Source organism: Mesitornis unicolor, unplaced genomic scaffold (assembly GCF_000695765.1).
Source record: "Mesitornis unicolor isolate BGI_N332 unplaced genomic scaffold, ASM69576v1 scaffold18159, whole genome shotgun sequence".
Lineage (NCBI taxonomy): Eukaryota > Metazoa > Chordata > Aves > Mesitornithiformes > Mesitornithidae > Mesitornis > Mesitornis unicolor.
Window position 1 is genome coordinate 1 of NW_010208144.1, and position 17978 is coordinate 17978.

General features: G+C 41.4%; 1 protein-coding gene across 1 annotated transcript in view; it reads right to left on the reverse strand.

The window, feature by feature from the left end:
- Window positions 1-6998: 6998 nt before the first annotated feature.
- DCAF7 (DDB1 and CUL4 associated factor 7) overlaps window positions 6999-17978 on the reverse strand; it is an 11632-nt gene continuing 652 nt past the window's right edge. The window contains exons 2-7 of the mRNA XM_010192394.1: window positions 12205-12363; window positions 11652-11763; window positions 10448-10566; window positions 9619-9828; window positions 8921-9038; window positions 6999-8387 (exon numbers count right to left, since the gene is read on the reverse strand). Of these exons, the coding sequence (XP_010190696.1) occupies window positions 8215-8387; window positions 8921-9038; window positions 9619-9828; window positions 10448-10566; window positions 11652-11763; window positions 12205-12363 (891 nt within the window). The 3' untranslated portion in view covers window positions 6999-8214. The remainder of the gene's footprint in view (window positions 8388-8920; window positions 9039-9618; window positions 9829-10447; window positions 10567-11651; window positions 11764-12204; window positions 12364-17978) is intronic.

Sequence of the window (17978 nt, forward strand, 5' to 3'; positions counted from 1 at the left end):
AGATGTGAGAGAAGAGTAATCTCACCAATTCCAGGCAGCTCTGATTCTGCTAATGCTTTCTTGTTGCGCTCTCAGCTTTGAAAACAAAGTCAATGGAAAACTATCATCATCATCCAACTTCAGGACAGCATGGCAGGGTATATATGGGCCAAACCTTACCTCACCTCCAGCAGAATGCATCAGCCATGCGAAACTCCTTAGAAACATTCCTCGCTACCTGTCCCATGCTGCCTCCCAGCCTGTGCCTGTGCTGCTGCACCCCAGCAGAGGGGGCTCTGAAGCTGCCTGGATAAGAAACAGGAGCCGTTCTGCTGGTGGAGCAGGCAAAACTAAAGAGAAGGAAGAGGAGGAAGGATGTTACAAACATGAGATGCTTTTAGATCATTACTCGCTTCGGAGCTGGCAGTCTGGACTGTTTATAGAGCAGCACTAATGAAAAAGCACAAAATTAAATGCTTGTTACAGCCACAGACCCCAGATCATCTCAGACACCATTTTTTCTCAACACCTATGCTCAGTATTTTGTGTTACCGTGGAGGTTTTCTTCCATTTTCATGTATTTTCAAGCCACTTAGCAATCGGTGATTAATTAAGTGCTTTTCTCTCAGAGCTGGTATCAGAGCAGTGACTTTCCCAGGGCCACCGAGTAAGCAAGTCAGCCATGCAGACGTCAGCTGTTGCTTAGTATTTACAAAAGGCAGAGACCCTCTCCTTGTCTCTCTTTCTACCCATTTCCCTCTACAGGACTTGTTTTACCCCACTGACAGACAATCCATTTCTCATCTCAACTCCCAGTTTCCAGCTGCTTGCACACCCAGCTCCAGTTTGCACAAGTTGCCTTCTTCCATCACCAGGGAGGAAGCTGAGGAAGTTTCTATGCAGAATTCTGAAGTACAGATCCAAGGAAAAAAAAAATCCAGGATGATGTAAATACATTTCTAGGGTAAAAGACAAACAATTCTTAGAAGGAAAGCATCTTTTCCAAATAGGGATTACTACAACAAAGTCCGTATATAGCTTAAAACCACTGTAGCATCTCTACAGGCAACTCTTTCCACTGTAATCATGAAGCTTAGTAAGCTTTTATTTCAAAGCCAGTACACAAAGAATTAGAGAGGAATCCAGTGTTGTCAGACAAGAGTTTAGTTGACCTAGACTTAATCTAAATACTGAACTCATCGTCCTGCTCACCAAGGTCTAAGGTGAAAACAGATTTCCAAGTTCTGCCACCCCACTCCTCTCTAGGTCCCAGTTCCAGAATCACCGACTACACCAGCGACTGAGCCTGTAAAGAAAACATGTAAAGAAAACAGCCTCTAACAAGGTCGGCCATCCACAGGAGAGACTTAGAAGCTAAAGAAGTGCCTAATTGCTTTGTCTTCAATTTGCCTGCATTCAAAAAGCCTTTGAGACCAATTATTTGAATTAAAAAGAAAATAATCCCTGTTCCCCTCAGCTTAAAACCAAAAACATGCAGGCAGATAGTTACCATTTGTTGTGTAGGGAACGAAAACATAAGCACAAACACCACTAGTAGACATGGACTCCATGGCAAGTTTAAGAAAGCAAATATTTAAAGCATATCCGCATAAACCATTCTGTTCAAGCTCTGTTGTGACTGGGTTTCTAACAGTATAATTATTTGGAGGAACTTACAACTCAGAGTAAGGAGAATTATCCCGTTTGTTTGGGTATCAGGAGGATGAGAGGTCAATACACCTCACCAGCTTTGAAGAGCCAGGATAAAGCAACCACCCGTCCTTTTACAGCAAGAAGCTTCACACACAGGGCAGACGAAGCTCACCTGGAGTAGTTCCCTCCTCGCCCCCACAGGTACCAGTTTTTAACTCACCACACAGTGAACTGCAGTCAATCTACAAATGTTCCATTTTTATTACAAAGTATGAAAGGCAGAAAATACTGTACCTAATACACAGGAGGCTGAAACTTAGAAAGGAGGTTTAAAAATCTGAATAAAACTACATAGGAAGCAGGAAATAGCATAAAAGGATGCAACATTCCACTTTCAAGCGATTTCAGAAAATTGCCTTAAAATTTACAGAGTTTCAACAACATGGTTCCACGACTCGGGTGTTAAAATCCATTGTAACAAAACCTTTTGTATTTTCTCCATAAAAATAAAGGAATATAGGGACACTGCAGTTATCCATGTCAACAACATACGTCTGTTGAATAGCAGGATACTAGGTTTCCTCTAGGACAGTATAGTAGCGAAGTTGCAGATCTCAATACGGAAGGTGGAGGAAAGAAGGACAGAAGTAAAACTACTATTGCTTTAACATATTTTAGTGAGAACAAGAAGTCAGGGATCTCATATGGATGGTTTGTACAATCATGCTACAAAGATTACACCTTCGGGAAATTACCACAACGGGAGCGTGAATGGGAAGAGCAGAAGGGAAAGCACACGTAAAAGTAAACATCTCCTACTTGACTATCGGTAACAAAAACGCTTCGGCGCAACAGATTTAAATTACATTGTACACTGCTAGCAACCCAAGTTTACATATTAAAAAAAAAGGTTCCTTTTAAATAGTAGATTTTGGTAATTCATATTTACCAGGTTGTCAAAGAAAAATAAAAGCAACGCATCGCTTCTCAGCTGTACTAGGACTCTTTCATTCACTGGTTCTTGCATTTCTGCCTTTGTTCAGGCTGGACAGGGCGATCCTCGCCTCTGACAGAGGAGAGCCGCACGTCTTGCAAACAGGAAAGCGAACTCCAAGGGATGAGAGCTGGAACGTGGGCTTACAGCTGCTCATGGCCACATTTTTCAAGAAATAAGTGATTTTTTTTTGTTAGATTTTTCTGAAAAGAAATAAACATGATGGAAGCTACAGAGATTATTTTTTTTTAAAGTTTATTTTTGTGATTATGGAAATTTTTAGCTTGATGCTGAGTATCAGAGGCTGGGCAAAAGGCCACTGAGATACTTGGCAGACAAAGTTGTCATCTGAAATCAGGCAGCAGGAAGCAAGACTCACAAGTGCCTTTGCCTCTGGAGCCTGCCATGAATCACTACACGAGCATCCAGCGACCGGTATTTAGGTGCATTTTTAATTACCGGTTTTTAGTGCTGGTGAAAGGTGCTGATCTAAAGTTCTGGAGATCTCTTCCTAAAATAAGGAGTAGGGGCATAAGAAACTCTCAATATCCTTGAGAATGAGACATTTCTGACTCTTCTTGGGTAAGCAGGGGGAAATACAGCTGCACCTATAGGCAAGCATGAGAAAGTGCTCTTTAAGTGCCACACACAATTCATTCCCTGGACTCTCTGCAAAGGTTGAGAGAAACAGGGACAGAGTTGACAGTACCCTGCCCATTTCAGGACAGATTTTGGACACCTCCTATTAATGTCTGCTGTACAATAAATACAGACCTGCTCTGGAATATTGGTCCAACAGTAGAAAGCAGGAAATGTGTATCAGAGAAAACTTACCCTGTCAGTTAACGTAAGTGTGGATCTGAGGTGGTAGGACCATTTTGCTAACCAGAAATGGGAAGAATAACCCCCCCAGTACCTTGGTGGAACTGTAGCTGTGCAGTTTATTGAGCCAAAAGCTTACCCTTGCTGCCATTCATCCTTTTCAGTGTGTCCTGAAAGAGTTCAACCACCACTAACAAAGAGAACTGACAAGTTCAGACTTTTGGTTGTGTGAATTTACAGACAGCAGCTGCACTTTTTTCCATCCCAAAAATAAGTTATCTGAAGAATGCAGCTACATCTTTACACAACCAACCTGCTGCTGCTGCCATCACGTTCAGATGGCAGAAAATAGGATTCCCAAACACTGTTAAGTGCCCAAGCAAAGAAAAAGGGACTCTTGGTGACAAAGCAGCACTACATTACTTGGGTTGGCCTTGCAAGACTATGTCAGTCTCAGAACAGAGAGCTTCAGTTGAACATTAAATTGTCAAGTGCTCACATTTTCGGTGTTCAGTAGAAACAGATGAGGGTGCACTGATACCAACAACCATAGCCAGTTTAGGATTTCAGGGACTGTTGTATATAACATTTTATACAAAACACAGACAAACTCCTACCATAAAAGGGCTGAGGAAAAGATGACTCCCCTCCTAATCTTACCAAAAATATACTTGTTAAAGTGCCATCTGCAAGAGAACAAAACAGACACACTCAGCTTTCTTCATTTACATTTAAAACAAGCACAAAAGCATCTGTGAATTCCAATATATTGGACTCCTCCCCTCATCCAGTCCCTGGCAGGCAATGATCTACAGCCGAGCCCGATGCAGCTTTTGCATTGCAACACCAGGCAAAAATAGCTCTTTTTACTATTATCTAGAACATTCAGGAGAGTAATTACAGCTAAGTTTTGAAAGGATCATTAACTTTGACTTATGAGAGGCAATGCCTCCCCCGTTAAGTACATTTCAAGGTTCCATAAGGAACAACCTGTATTATCAGTCTCCTTTCGTATCATTCTTTGAAACCACTGTGTTTTCTTTCTAAATAGATTGTCAAAGCACTCAAATCCTCGCCTTTTAAATCCCTGCACACAGAAGTACGAGTCCCATAGATGCAACGTACCATAGCCCATTTCACTTCGACAATTAACAGAGCTGGCATACCGCACACTAATTTGACATCCAACTCGTGCTCTGTACATTTTCACCTCGCTAATGAGTTTTACATGATCAAGATCTCCTGGTTGAGAGCCAATGTACTCGCAGTAGGTCGTCCACATAATAGCAGGAATCTGTGGAAAGCTTCGTTTAAACAGAACATAACAACCAAACAATAGCCTGCTATCTTGAATTAATCGACTGGAGAAGTGATACAGAACTACTTAAGTCAGAGAAAAATACTTCTGTCCCAGAACCAGTCTTGCCTGTACCAACAATCACACGTGATTTTCTGCTTTGCTAACCTCGCTGATGCTCACTTTTCCCTTAGAGTTACTTTATTGCTCAAGGGACACGAGGCATTTGAAAGCAGTTGGTTTACATCCTCTGCTTGTGCAGTAAGCGCAAAATAATCGAGGTCAAAGTATCTTCATAAACTTTTGGAAAAAATAACGCTTACGGGGGCTTTACACCCAACATAACTGAATGTTAAGCAGGTGAAATACGATAAACTGGACCTTCTGATTTGCAGGCTACAGTGAGAGGTCTCAGGGTTTTATTTTATCTTGCAGATAAACTCAAACCAGCAAGCAGACCGTTAGCTCCCTGTCACTGTGTCAGCAGGTACTGGCAAAAGGGCACCAAAGTCTCTCACTTCCTCCTCTATATGGAAGTGCCATTTGCACTACAGAACATCTCACCCATGAGGATTTTCATGTCTTTTCAGTCGTTAACCTTTCAAGCGGCTTCTTCGAAAAGAAGCTATTTTAAGTAGCATTTCCCTGTTCCAAAACAGCCTCTAGTGATTTCAAATGTAATTTCACATGAAGAATGACAATGGACTATGCCCAAAGCAGTATTTTATAGATCTAGAAGGTAGCCCAACTGGCTAAACAAACAGGATACAGGGTTTATTTAAAGTCCACCGGAGCCTACAAGATTTCTTGACGAGTTTGGGATGAGCACCCAATTCCACAAATGAACTTCAGGCAGTTTTGAGGATGAAAGGACTGACACTGGATCCTCTTCAGGCTCCTAACAGGACTGTTTTCCAACAGCAGCAAAAGCTACCTGGCTGTTCAGACTATTAGCCCCTTTATAAATGCTCTCTTCTCTTCAACTTAGTGTAAGAGATTGTATTCCTCCAGGAATAAACTGCATTTGCCATTTCGTATAGCCCATAGAGTCTTTTAGTGACTTTACTTTCAACTAAACTATCTTATGTCTTTTTTAAAGCACAATTCTACAGTTGCAAAAGATGCACTTTTTAAGCTAAGCGACAGATGCATTAATCTTTTACTCATGCCATCTACACAGGAATGAGACTTCGAAGCATAAAGGGGACTACAGAAAGTACTAATACTACAGGCAGTTCCCTCTTAGTAACGCAGCATATTATGCCTACTGTTTGTAATTAAACAGCACATGAAAACCTGTGTACACATTTGTGTATGAGTATCGAAACCTGTGAATGCCATTATATGCCTCTGCTAAGAAAGTCCTAATTTTCAGTTCATTCTGCGTAAGTATTTTCCAGTTTAAGATGAAGTGCTATTGTAAAAAGCAATAACCTAATTGTTTGGCTAACACAGTTCTGACATTTCGATCAAATCTGTCCGTGGAACACTGCTGCTAATAAGAAAAACTGACCTTCAAGTCAAATCAAGCTTTCTGTCAAAAGATCTGACAACTGAACACAGAACGTCACTGACAAAACATGAGCATGAGCGGTGTTGAAAGTCTCTTGGTTCTCCGATATTAAAAGGGGTGATGGAATAAAGCTGTCCCTAATGGATTCATATCAGATTCACAAGACAGTGCTTTTCTGAGCTCCATGTTGAAAAGCAGCCTGTAGAAGAATATTTTTGTATGCCCAGAATGAATTCAGTTCTGTATCTGACAGCACTTTCAGTGTCAGCTTCGCTGTTTCACAGCAATCGCTCTTCCCAACTTGCCTTTCCTGCATAAGCTGACAAGATTCAAGTTTGCCAGTGTCCTACTATTTATAATGCTGCCTCCAGTTGCAGGTGAATACTCATTAGGTGGAAAGGCAACTTTGATAGTTTCTGACGTTTCCATCAAAACTCAGCTAGTACACCCTTACGGACCAGCTCTGGCTGTCATGTCTCCATTGGAACAGTACTGTGGAGCATTCATCCGAGTAGCTGTGTTATATTAAGACGTCAACGAAGATTTTTATCTTGCCTAATGCACTCAGCTTTGATTGAGAAGTATTACTGTAGAGCGATCCACTATTCAAAACAGAAAGAGAAGCCCTTGGGCACATCCCCAAAAGAGAAGAGGATGACAAGTGCCAAACCTTAGCCTCTATGGCACGGTTTCTTTCCTTCTGAACAGTTCCCTTCTAAATTCATTGTGCATTACATTAGGGAATCATTTCTTTCAGAGAAACAGCTTTCATTTGGATAGCGGACCAGCTTTTCCAACTCATCTCGCTCATTCAACAAGACCTGACAGCACAAAGCAAACACTTCGGAAAAAAAGATTGCTTTGCACTCTGTTCAAGAGCTCCCAGGAACACAGGCCAAATGCAAAGAAGTTCCAAGGTACAGGCTAACCACAAAACCTTGCTCATATTATTTGCCAATCAAGCAAGCTACAAAGTGTGAAACCATTTTATTTTGGTTTAGATAGTAAGTCTTCCAAGGGGAAATCACTTGATTGGAAGTGTCAATCCCAAGCCCATTATAAATCATGTTTTTTCAGGAGTCGTTTACCTCAGAGGGACCTTAAGTCATGCACGTATCTTCTTTCTGAAGCGTTTTACCATTCTGTTAGCTAACACAGCTGCAGGATACACATAAATTCAGTTATAATTTAAAAACAAGGCCTACCATAGTAACAACTGCCTCTAGCATCAGAAAAGTGTAAAGAAATTGTGCAACAAGTACTTGTACTTCACAGCACCAGAAAATTCTGCCCAGGTAACCAGGTATAGAGAGCCAAGGCAACAGTTAATTCTGGCAGGCCTTTGCTGCCAGGCAGCCTGCAGTGTTACTGTGGTTTGTATCAACGAATGGATCCTGCTTTGGGCATACCGAAGTCAATCGCATATCAAAAGTAAGAATTAGGGAGAAAAACCTTACTCAATAGAAAGTTAGCCAAATATATAAAAAACCTACAAATGTTTAAACAGTTTAGAGGCAGCAACAACAGGAATGATAAAGATTCCTGCCAAGGTGGCTGTTAACATCAATGTCTTTTTCCTCACCTTGTTTTGCACTTGCATCTATTAAACTAGTTGATGTGCTGCCTCGGCTTGCTGACAAACACATGGACATATGCAGCAACTTAAAAGCCTGCAAGCTTATTAATACAGTCAACAAACAAATATACAGAACTTTAACTGAGGAAAAAAACAAACCCAGAAAACCAGAACCCAGAAGGTCCAAGAGGCTCAGCACGTCTCTGCATTTTAGAGTCTTGGAGAGACAGGAGACACCTGCCATTGATTCTTGTAACAGTTTCTTGTAACAGTAGATGCAAAGCAACAACAGATACTGGCCACTTGACTTGTGTTGTTCTTACTTTAGAGGGGAGGGGAAATTATACAGCCCTGCCTCAATGCGGCATGAAGCAGGCATGTTACACTCTCAAAATCTCCAGGCAGTTGTTGTAGCAGATAGCTATCCAGTCTGGCTGAGTTGATGCCCACTGTACATTGTTGATTTCTCCCTCTGCTGTATAGGCCAAGATAGGGTCCTCAATGGCACGAGGCATTTGCTGGATATCCCAGATGAGAGCCTGATGGTCATCCGCTGCAAATGGAAGAGAAAATTGGAAGTAGAATCAAAGTATAATGAGATCTTCATAAAGAGTTACTAACAGGCATACAGTTCAAGAAGCTAGATAGGATATGGCTGCCGCAGTCCTGATGAGTATTCAGGGCAGAGATAAAATGATACAACTATGTTCCAACACAGTAAGCTTGGGCCATTACGTATTATCCAGGACAGCGCTGAAAAACTAATGAGCAGTGGAACTCGTAATAATTGAAAACATTTAAGAACTAGGTAGTGAAAAAACTAAGGAGCATGGAAATAACATAGCTGAGCCAAAGCAGACACAGTTTGTGCACTGGACTCACTGGTTCCACACAATATGCTCCAGCAGGTGTCTATTTCCATAAAAATTTTAGGAAAGTCTCTAATGAAGAGCTTATAAACTGCAGGTATTCTTTAGCAAAAAGCAGGCAGAGAACTGCATAAACTTCTGGAGAGGATTTTGCAAATGCAATGAAAGACTCTCAGAGATTCACCAATGCAGCTGGATAGGGATGGACCACACTTACCTGCTGTACAAATGTGGCAGGAAGAATGAGGTGCCCAAGCAATTCCATTTACACACGCTCTGTGGTTGTTTAACCTGGCAACAGGAGTGCAGGGAACTCTGACATCTAGGATCACAACCTTCAGAAACAAAAACCAACCAAGTTAATAACTTACTTTTTTTTCTTCTTCTTCTTCTTCAGAAAACCAAGTCTTTTGAGCCAAGGCTATAAATACAGCCCTTTCCTAAAGGATGCACTTGGGAAACAAACACTGTTCTCAAAGGATAGCTTCTAGCTGACCAGCGTGTCTCAAAAGGAGTAAGACCTCACACAGAAGGCTTGTGAGATATGCAAAAAGAGCAAATGAATTATGCTTCCCTGAAGCAGCACAGGTGACAGGCGAAGATACACTGCCTTGTGCACTGAATCAAGAAAGAACAAGGTGACTCAAACACCTGCAGTTAAGATTCCATGTGAAAACTACTGCCCAACTGACTCAGACCCCTCTTAAAATCCAGATGAGATACATACAAGCCACAGAGATTTTCAATAATGCCAAAGTGCCTTCTTAAACTCCCACTGTAGTTAGTGCACTAAGAATTGGTCCTTAAACATACTCCAGTTCAGGTACTGACACTGCCCCATCACTTTAAAGAGCTGACTACTAATTACTCCCCAAAAAAATCACAACCACTAGCACCTATGAGCTGCTGCCTTACCTCCATGCCATCCATGGCCATTGTAGCAAGATAGTTTGGGTCTTGCTTATTCCAGCAGAGACGCAGCAGTGGATGGTGCTGTGGGTCCTCATAAATTATGGTGCTGTGTTCCAGATGACGGAGATCAAACATCCTCACGGAGCCATCTGCACCAACTGAAGCGAACATATCTCTCCCACCACCTGCACGGCTAAATGCTATGTCATACACCTGCTCAGTAACAGGACAGAGAAAAACACCACCTCAGTTTTAGCGAGCACACCGCCTCCTAAATTGCAGTAAAATGGATTTTACATATGGACAGCAGATCTGGTTGTGACATATTCTGTGAAATACTTGCTGTTTCTAGCAAGTTTTTAGTTATTACACTCGCCAAACGGAGGGGAAAGAAAACTTAAAAGGGTTACGTCATTATAGGATCATTCACTGAAACTAAATGTATCAACTGCCCAAACTCGTATTTTTGATATTAATTGCTGAAAAGGAATGTTATGTTAAAAGGAAAGGATCCTGCCAGTTGTTTATTGCCTTTGATATGCAGTTGATTTCAATTCCAGTTTGACGTTTTACCTCATTTTTTCTAAAATATTCTGGAGCATAATCTAGTAAAATAAGCATATTCTCAAATCCAGATTCTATGATGAGTGAACAGCAGTTCTGATAGCCAACAGTACAGTTTTAGTTTGGAACTGTTTATCTTGATCTTGGATGAATTACCTTCTGGGATCATCAGATTTTTCAATGAAAAGGAGGAACACAGAACAATTCTGTTCTTTTTCTACTGCTTAAAAAACATGCAATGTAAACAACAACAAAAAAAATCCATCACCTCTTTGTCATGCGCAATAAGCTGGGTCTTCACGTGGCCAGAGACCAGATTTACTCTTCCCAGAACCTGCCCTGTCTCCAGACCCCAGATAGTGCAGGTTGTGTCAATACTAGAGGTACCTGAAACAAAACCACTTCTGTTTGCAAAATTAATATGATCACAAATTATTTAATCATTTACTGGATTGATGCAATATCCTCCCATATCTACGGATCAAAATAGCTGCAAGAACAGCATACAATTAAAATCAAGAATGTCAAACAGCCAACAGTCTACCATGCATTTAAATGACCCAAACCTTTTAGCTGCAGAAATAGTTTTCCACACAGGAATAAAGTGTAAATAGCTCATGTCTGCTTCAATCTATTCAGAAGCCTGATGCAACTCTGAAAGGAACTTTCCCATCCTGAAAGTCTTCCGTGCATGTCAAAACCAAAATTCAATCATAGTGTTGCGATAGCGTATTATTATTAATTGATTGTTTCTGTGGACTGAAGGTGGGGTTAGCAGTAAAGCTCTTAAGAGATGAGAGATGCAACACAAAATAAATCATGTAGTAAATAATTACTAAGACCTATTATCAGTGTTAATCTCTGGGCAAATCCCCCTGACATAAATGGCTGCACTCTTCCGGGGGAAAAAAAAAACCTCTGCTGGATCAGTCATCTTGAATTCGCAATTTGTCCCACAGGCTATAATTAAGCCTTAAGCATGCAGCCCTCTCCTCCAACTGAATTAAGGGCTCCTGGCTTCGCTCCTGCTGCTGAAATGGCTTCCTAGAAGACAACGCTTGGTACATAGTTTTCTATCCGCTCCAGAACACACTGAAATAAGTCACAGGAATTAATGTACATCTTTACTTAGCACTACAACAGCAGCTCACCTACTCTGATGGCTGAGATGCCCTCTGAGCAAATTATCAACACCCTTAATTCAAACTAAGTGGCCCATTCTGTATTGGACAGGGCACCTTTCAATGCAAAAAAGTCTCCATGAGCTGCTCAATTATTTTTTAAAAATATATTTTTGGTAACCTAAGGAATTAGCAGTTTCTATGGTGTATACCTTTCTCCACTGGTTAGTTATCAGATTAACCAGCAGACATGCAATGAAAAAGCAGTCAGTCACAGCCCGATCTTCACCAGACTAAATTCAAAAGCATGTCTTTCCATGCCAAAAAATGGTAGCATTTTGTCAGTCTCACCTAGAAGGTAAGGATCCACTTCATTCCAGTCAAATGATGTCAGTGGAGCACAGAAATCAGAGTTCTTATTGTTGTTCAGCAAACACTCCAGCCGGGTCTCTGTTTCACCCACCTTGAGAAAAAGTGAAACATCTGACTTAAATAGCAACATCACATGAATTGGTCCACTTGCACTTCCAAAACATAATGTGTTAATTCTGGGCTTTCCCCCCCTTTATATTCTAAAGCTCTGGAAAACACAATCACCATCTCTATCTTCAATAAGGCATTTAAAACAGCAACTACCAGGATAATTCTGCATCTCCTGTAGTCTTCATATTTAGTCACATTATTGCAGTTAAGAAAGTTATCCTGTGCTCTGACTTGATTTTATCTATAAAAATATCTATTTTTATATATTTATTTTTGTCTTAACCTCCACATTGTAGCAAGAGCAAGATACCCTGAAAGGAAAACAACTCACTTCAAAACACCTGGTCTCATGTAAAAATGAAATCAATATGCAGCACCACTAATATCATGGTTTATCTTTTTCTAGGGAGGATTTACTCACTCTCCACACGCGCAGATAGTCACCACTGGTTGCCAACAGGTCTGGATATACTCCCTTGGTGTCTGGGATCCACATAAGCTTTGTGGTAGGGTAGGGGTGATCAAAGGTGTTCCTGCAAATGAATTCTGAGCTCTCTTCATCCAAACCAACAAGTTGAACCTGTAAGAAGCCATATTTAAAAGAAAGCATTTTATCAAAATACTCATTTATAATTACAGCTTAAAGACCGAGCGTATGTCAGAAGGACACCTTCTGTGTCCTCAAGGACAATACAAAAGGACCATCATGTCAATGGAATGAGAAATCGTTAAAGCTTTGCTTCCTGGCTGGGGCATGTAAGCAAAGTGAAGTACGCATAATCACCACGGCGCTTTACTTTGAAGAGAATCGAAATCCTATCCTAAAGGATTAAAGACCACCCTTCTCTTTTCCCCACTGCAAAGCCTAGTTTAAATCACAGACTTAAACAGCATAAATATTATTCCAACTCATCTTTAACTGAACTGATGCTCCCAATGTCATCTTCAGAGAGCAGGACAAGCTGTAGCGTGCACGACAACCACCCACAACTGAAGCCCATATCGTGGAATTCTTGGCCATAACCCCGCAGATTGCGACAGATCTCGTCAGCGAGCTATCAAGCTGTTTTCAGCATCACATTAACTAAAACGTTCTGTCACAACTGCAGGAAATTAAGGTACAGATTAATCACCGAGGCAGAAAGTAAAAGAGAATTCAAACTTGAAAAATAATTGGGAAGCTGAAACTTTTACATAATTACTCAAATGTTTTGTGTGAAAAGACCAAGAAAGCGAGTCTGCCAAAAGATTCCAGGTTACTGAATACCAAATTAGGGGTTTTTGCACAGTAATGTGACAGTGGGAAGGGCTAACTTGCCCAGTTGTGAGTGTGATGCAAGACAGAGCAAATAAGAAACTATCTCCACATAACTTGGTCATGACAACACCTGAAGTAATGCTTGAAGTCCCAGACATTATGTTATTAGAAAAATATTGACATGTCAGAAAGTGTTCAGAGAACAATGTGACCCTGGCAGGATATATTTAACCTAGCAGTGACTGCAAGACCTAAACAGGATGAAAGCCCCACTGTGTTAAATGCTGTTCAAACACAAACACCGTGGGGAAAACTCACTACGATCAGTTTGTAAGCTGCTCATGGTAAGAATTTCCTAGTGCTTTCCACACAGCAGTTTCCTCCTGAAAACAGCAACTTAATGGACTTTTTCCTAAGATGTTTATCTGGAAAAATCCTAAATATTCTACGATAAGCTATTTGATTAGTAAACTACACATTTAAACTAGATCAGAGATTTCTGTTTTCCATCCTTTTCACCCCGTATCAAACCCTAAAAGACGTAGCCAAGTATGCTCCTAAAAACTCTGTGTTTGTCTGCCTTGCACTCTATTACAGCTGCTCATTATACTTCACACCCTGGTATGAATCAGTCAAGAATCTCCCAGTCTTCTGAAGTGATTGACAAATAGCTTTCTAACTCCTTTAGGGATCAGAAATACTAAGCGGATTTTACAAAGGAAGCGAATTGTCCTTGGTGATAGAAAATCTTGTGGCAAGGTCAGGATCAGAAGATAAATGATCTCTAAGCATTTCTTCTCCTTTGCTTCTGCTGTTTTCAGCTCAATACGAGTGTATTAAGCCTACACAAAGCAATCACCACACTCATAACCAGAAGTAAATCTCAACCAGCACAGTACCCACTTACACTGGTGTGAATTTATATATTCCTGCACTGCATATTCCCGTTTAACCCCTCCTCAGATCTGAAGAGAAAGCAATGACTGCGCAGCAACTCAGCATCTGTATGGTTTTTGACATTTTTTAGGTGTAGACCAGGTTAGAACAAAAAAATTGCATTAGCAACACCAGAGCTCCTGGCAAGTGCTGAAGATCAGGTGTCTGACACCGACTGTCAGCCCTGCAGCAGCCTGCGATAACTCTGAGCAGGAGGCATCGGTCTGCCCGGAGACAGGAGCAGAAGCAGAAAATACTGCTTGGGAAGCTCTATTCTTTCCTAGCTCAGCATATTCAAAGGTATAACTCTTCTCTTTGGACCCGATTACGCAGAGTGATTACAGAAAACCTCTATTCATCCTCTCGTGCAGGCTGAACGCGAGGGGATGGAACGATGGGATTATTTTCAGGATGCTGATTACACCAAAGCCCTGTCTCTCCCTCCTCCAAGTGAGGGAAGATTTGCTGCTCCCAGCTACTGCACAAAGCGGTGCCTGAAGTGCAGCCCTGTTCAGACTGAGGTGATGCTAACAGGAAAGTAACTGTCAGGCTGAATACAATTTGAACCATTCTACATCCACCTGTAACTCATTTCAGTGGGGAAAATGAGGACCCGTGTGTTTGATCTCCGTACGATTTGCAATTATGCTATTATAGCAGCCAGGATTGCTAAATAATTTTTTGTTTCTCCAATACATCAAGATACGCTAAAATTTGGTATGGATTTTCCTATCAACATCCAAGCCTAAATCAACTTAAGCCTTAATTGCAACAGTGCATCTGGGTAACGAAGTGCCTTTAATCAGCATTTCTTAACTCCTAGAAAAACTGTGTCTCAACAATATGATCCAAAAGCAGCAGACACAGAATTAAACTGCAGAATTTGGTAACAGCTTACTTCTTTTACTTGCATGGTTTAAGGAACAGTGAAGTAAGCACTTTTTTAAAAAAAAGCCCTATATTTCTTTAATCTAATTAGTAACTACTAAGTAACTACCCCTCTACAATTAACTTAGGGTCACGTACAATCAGAAAGATCTCACTGCACCAATTAATCTTCAACATGCCTTTCCTGATGCTTTCCACAGATCATTCCTGATCCATGAAGCCACAGTCAGGGGCCTGCGGAACAGCGTTAACAGATTGATGAACACCTCCGTTCCCTCTCATTACACCAGCGATCCATGAGAGACTCTAAAAGCTGACAGCAGTTTGCTAATCCAAGAAGTTCAGGAAACGCTAACCCAAATAATTTCAGTTCTAGCAACTGGAGCGAGTCATCTCTCTTCTTGTACCGGTGGTTTGATCAGCAAAGGTGTGCGAGCGGAAACAAAACTCCTTTGGGGTTCAAACAGTTCTCAGCGAGCAGCTTTCAGGTGCTGTACGGCTTGTTAGTGCGGGGGCTGAGAGAGGTTGGAAGAGTCTGGGAATTGGGGATACAGTAAATGAGGGTTTGGCAGTCAATAGATTCGAGTTCCCCACAAAGCGGAGGTGTAAACAGACACTTTATATATGGAACCCATAAGTACTTCAAAGCTCTGGTAATTACTACAGAAATAGAAACCCAGAGACAAACAAGATGGGAATCTCTCCTCTTTCTTTCACTGCAATTCCCTCACAGCAGGTACTTCTGCTGCAACAAACACTTGGGCCATTAAGTACTTCTAAAAGCACCTTTAAAAAACGTACTCCAAACCAGAACAGTAATAAGGCACATTCATCTCTTTGATTAGATTTTAAGCAAGCTATAATTGCTATTCTGGACTATTATTTTTTTTTTTTAGTATATTAAGGGGAAGGAAGAAAGCTAGTTATTTGGAACAAATCATTGCAACACGAGGAATAGAAATATTGTCTGGAGCTTGTCAGAAACCTCTAAAGATTATGAGTGCAAAGAGAAAGTTGAAATGAAAATGAGTTTTCATTATCCTTTTAATTAGTGCCAACTGTACCAGCAAGCGTATTTTGATGTCAGAAGCTGGCAAGGTAAAACATCTCAACTGTGAAGGGCAAATTATGCAGGAGGACAAAGCTTTTTACACATGCTCTGTAAAAATCTTACATTTTTGCTCATCAAATATGTCGGGTCATAAAACCAACTGCTGCTTCAGACTCTTTGCAGTACAACGCTATGGACTACTTAAACAGGGCAACTTCAGTTGATGAAACATCACTTTTGAGCTTGTTCTGGTCCCCAAAGTAAACGGGACAACATCAATACTCTCAAAGGAATAACAACACCTGCAATTATCCAGGACAACTCTCTGTTAACTGTCTTCCTGCAGCTGAAGGCTCTACTGAAAGCACTACAAAAACATCAAACAAGAAAAATCACAACCCCCGGCCCCCACCACCACTCTGAAATATCAGAGATGCAGCAAAGACTCTAAGCAAAATGAAGGTTATGTTTCACCACATTTATTGTACAAGTTTGATTTTTAATAATATGTCATCTTTATTTCTACAGCAGCAGCTTCCAGACTGGCATCTCATTCTCATACAGCTGGTTTCCAGCTTTTTGCACCATGTAGATCTCACAGAATGGAGTGCTTATATGGACTGAAGTCAACAGAGTTGTTATTCGTGAAGTTTGGAGGTCAAGAGAAGCTCTAGGGAATATTTACAGACAGCAGTAATTCACATAGTCCTACACAGTTTCTGTCTGCAACCACCATGAGCGTAAAGGGTAGAGCAGAAAGTGGTTGACTCAACTGCTTTACACTTGAAGCCTGAACTGAAAAGCAGACCTGATCATGCAATAATTGAGAGCAACCCCAGAGGCTGGTCCAAACTTAAGGAGGCAAAGGCCATGTAAATGTATACCCCCTTAATAACCAACTCTACCACTTCTAAACAAAAAAAAAATGTTTGCAAGTTTGTTATTTTAGGCTCTCAGAGTACACACTACAAAACCATTTTCCAGTTGGTCTTTAAATAAATGAAGAGTTTTCAAGCTTGGGAACCTGCCTTCCCCCCACAGCACTCCCCAAACCACAACAGTACTCACCACAGGAGCACAGACAGACAGCTCACACACAGCCAGCTCATACCAGCTCAACTACAAAGTGCTCAGAAGCATCATGTCCAGGACTGCTGCAAGTGCAGTAATTTAACCACTGTAAGAGATGTCATCCCTGCCTTACTGTAAGTCACTCCCTCTTATTACACCCCTGCACAAAGCCCAATCCCCAACATCAACTTTCTGACATTATATTCCACAATTCCCATTAAACAAAGTTACAAAGCATACCCACTGTAAGCTCACAAAGCTATAGTTGCAAAATCTTTAGTTTCACACAGATTTCAGGATGCTCCATAGCTATGCCCATTTCCTCATCTCTCTTTTATTGATATGAATTCATTATACCACACCAGCACAGTCAAGTCTGTTCAGAAACGACTGCACAAGTGTTTGGAGAGGTGAACACGTAGTCTCTGTTACCAGTGTAAGGTTCTCTGCTTGTATCTGGCAGGGTAACACTGAAGATGTAATCTCATGCCTCATTACACCCTTGTTCTCAGAGAAAAGTGAAGGTACTGAGGAATCAGTGAAAGCACTTTATGTACTTACAAAAAAAGTTACCACATAGAAGTCCTGCACAGCAAGAAAGTATAACGAGAACAGTACAACATTTCCAACAGACTCTGACACCCCGTATGTGTGCAAACTTTAGTCCTGGCCATAAACTTTCCCTGTTACTCAAAAAAAGCCAGGTATGCTCAAACGAGAGGACATTCCTGGTCCACCAAACAGCAGCACCCATAGCTCTTCCCATTCCCGACCACTCAGTCTCCCAACATGAGGGGAGGAAACCAGCCCGAACCTAGGCCGGCAGCCTGCACTCCAGGGGTACACCCGAAGGCTCCACACAGCTCCCAGTGCCGAGGGCGAGGCAGGAAGGCTCCCTCCAGCCAAACCAACCGCGGGGGCCCTGCCGAGGACTGGGGAGCCACTTGAACCACTGAGATGAAGAGGGTTGGCCCCCTCCTCGCCCTCCCTC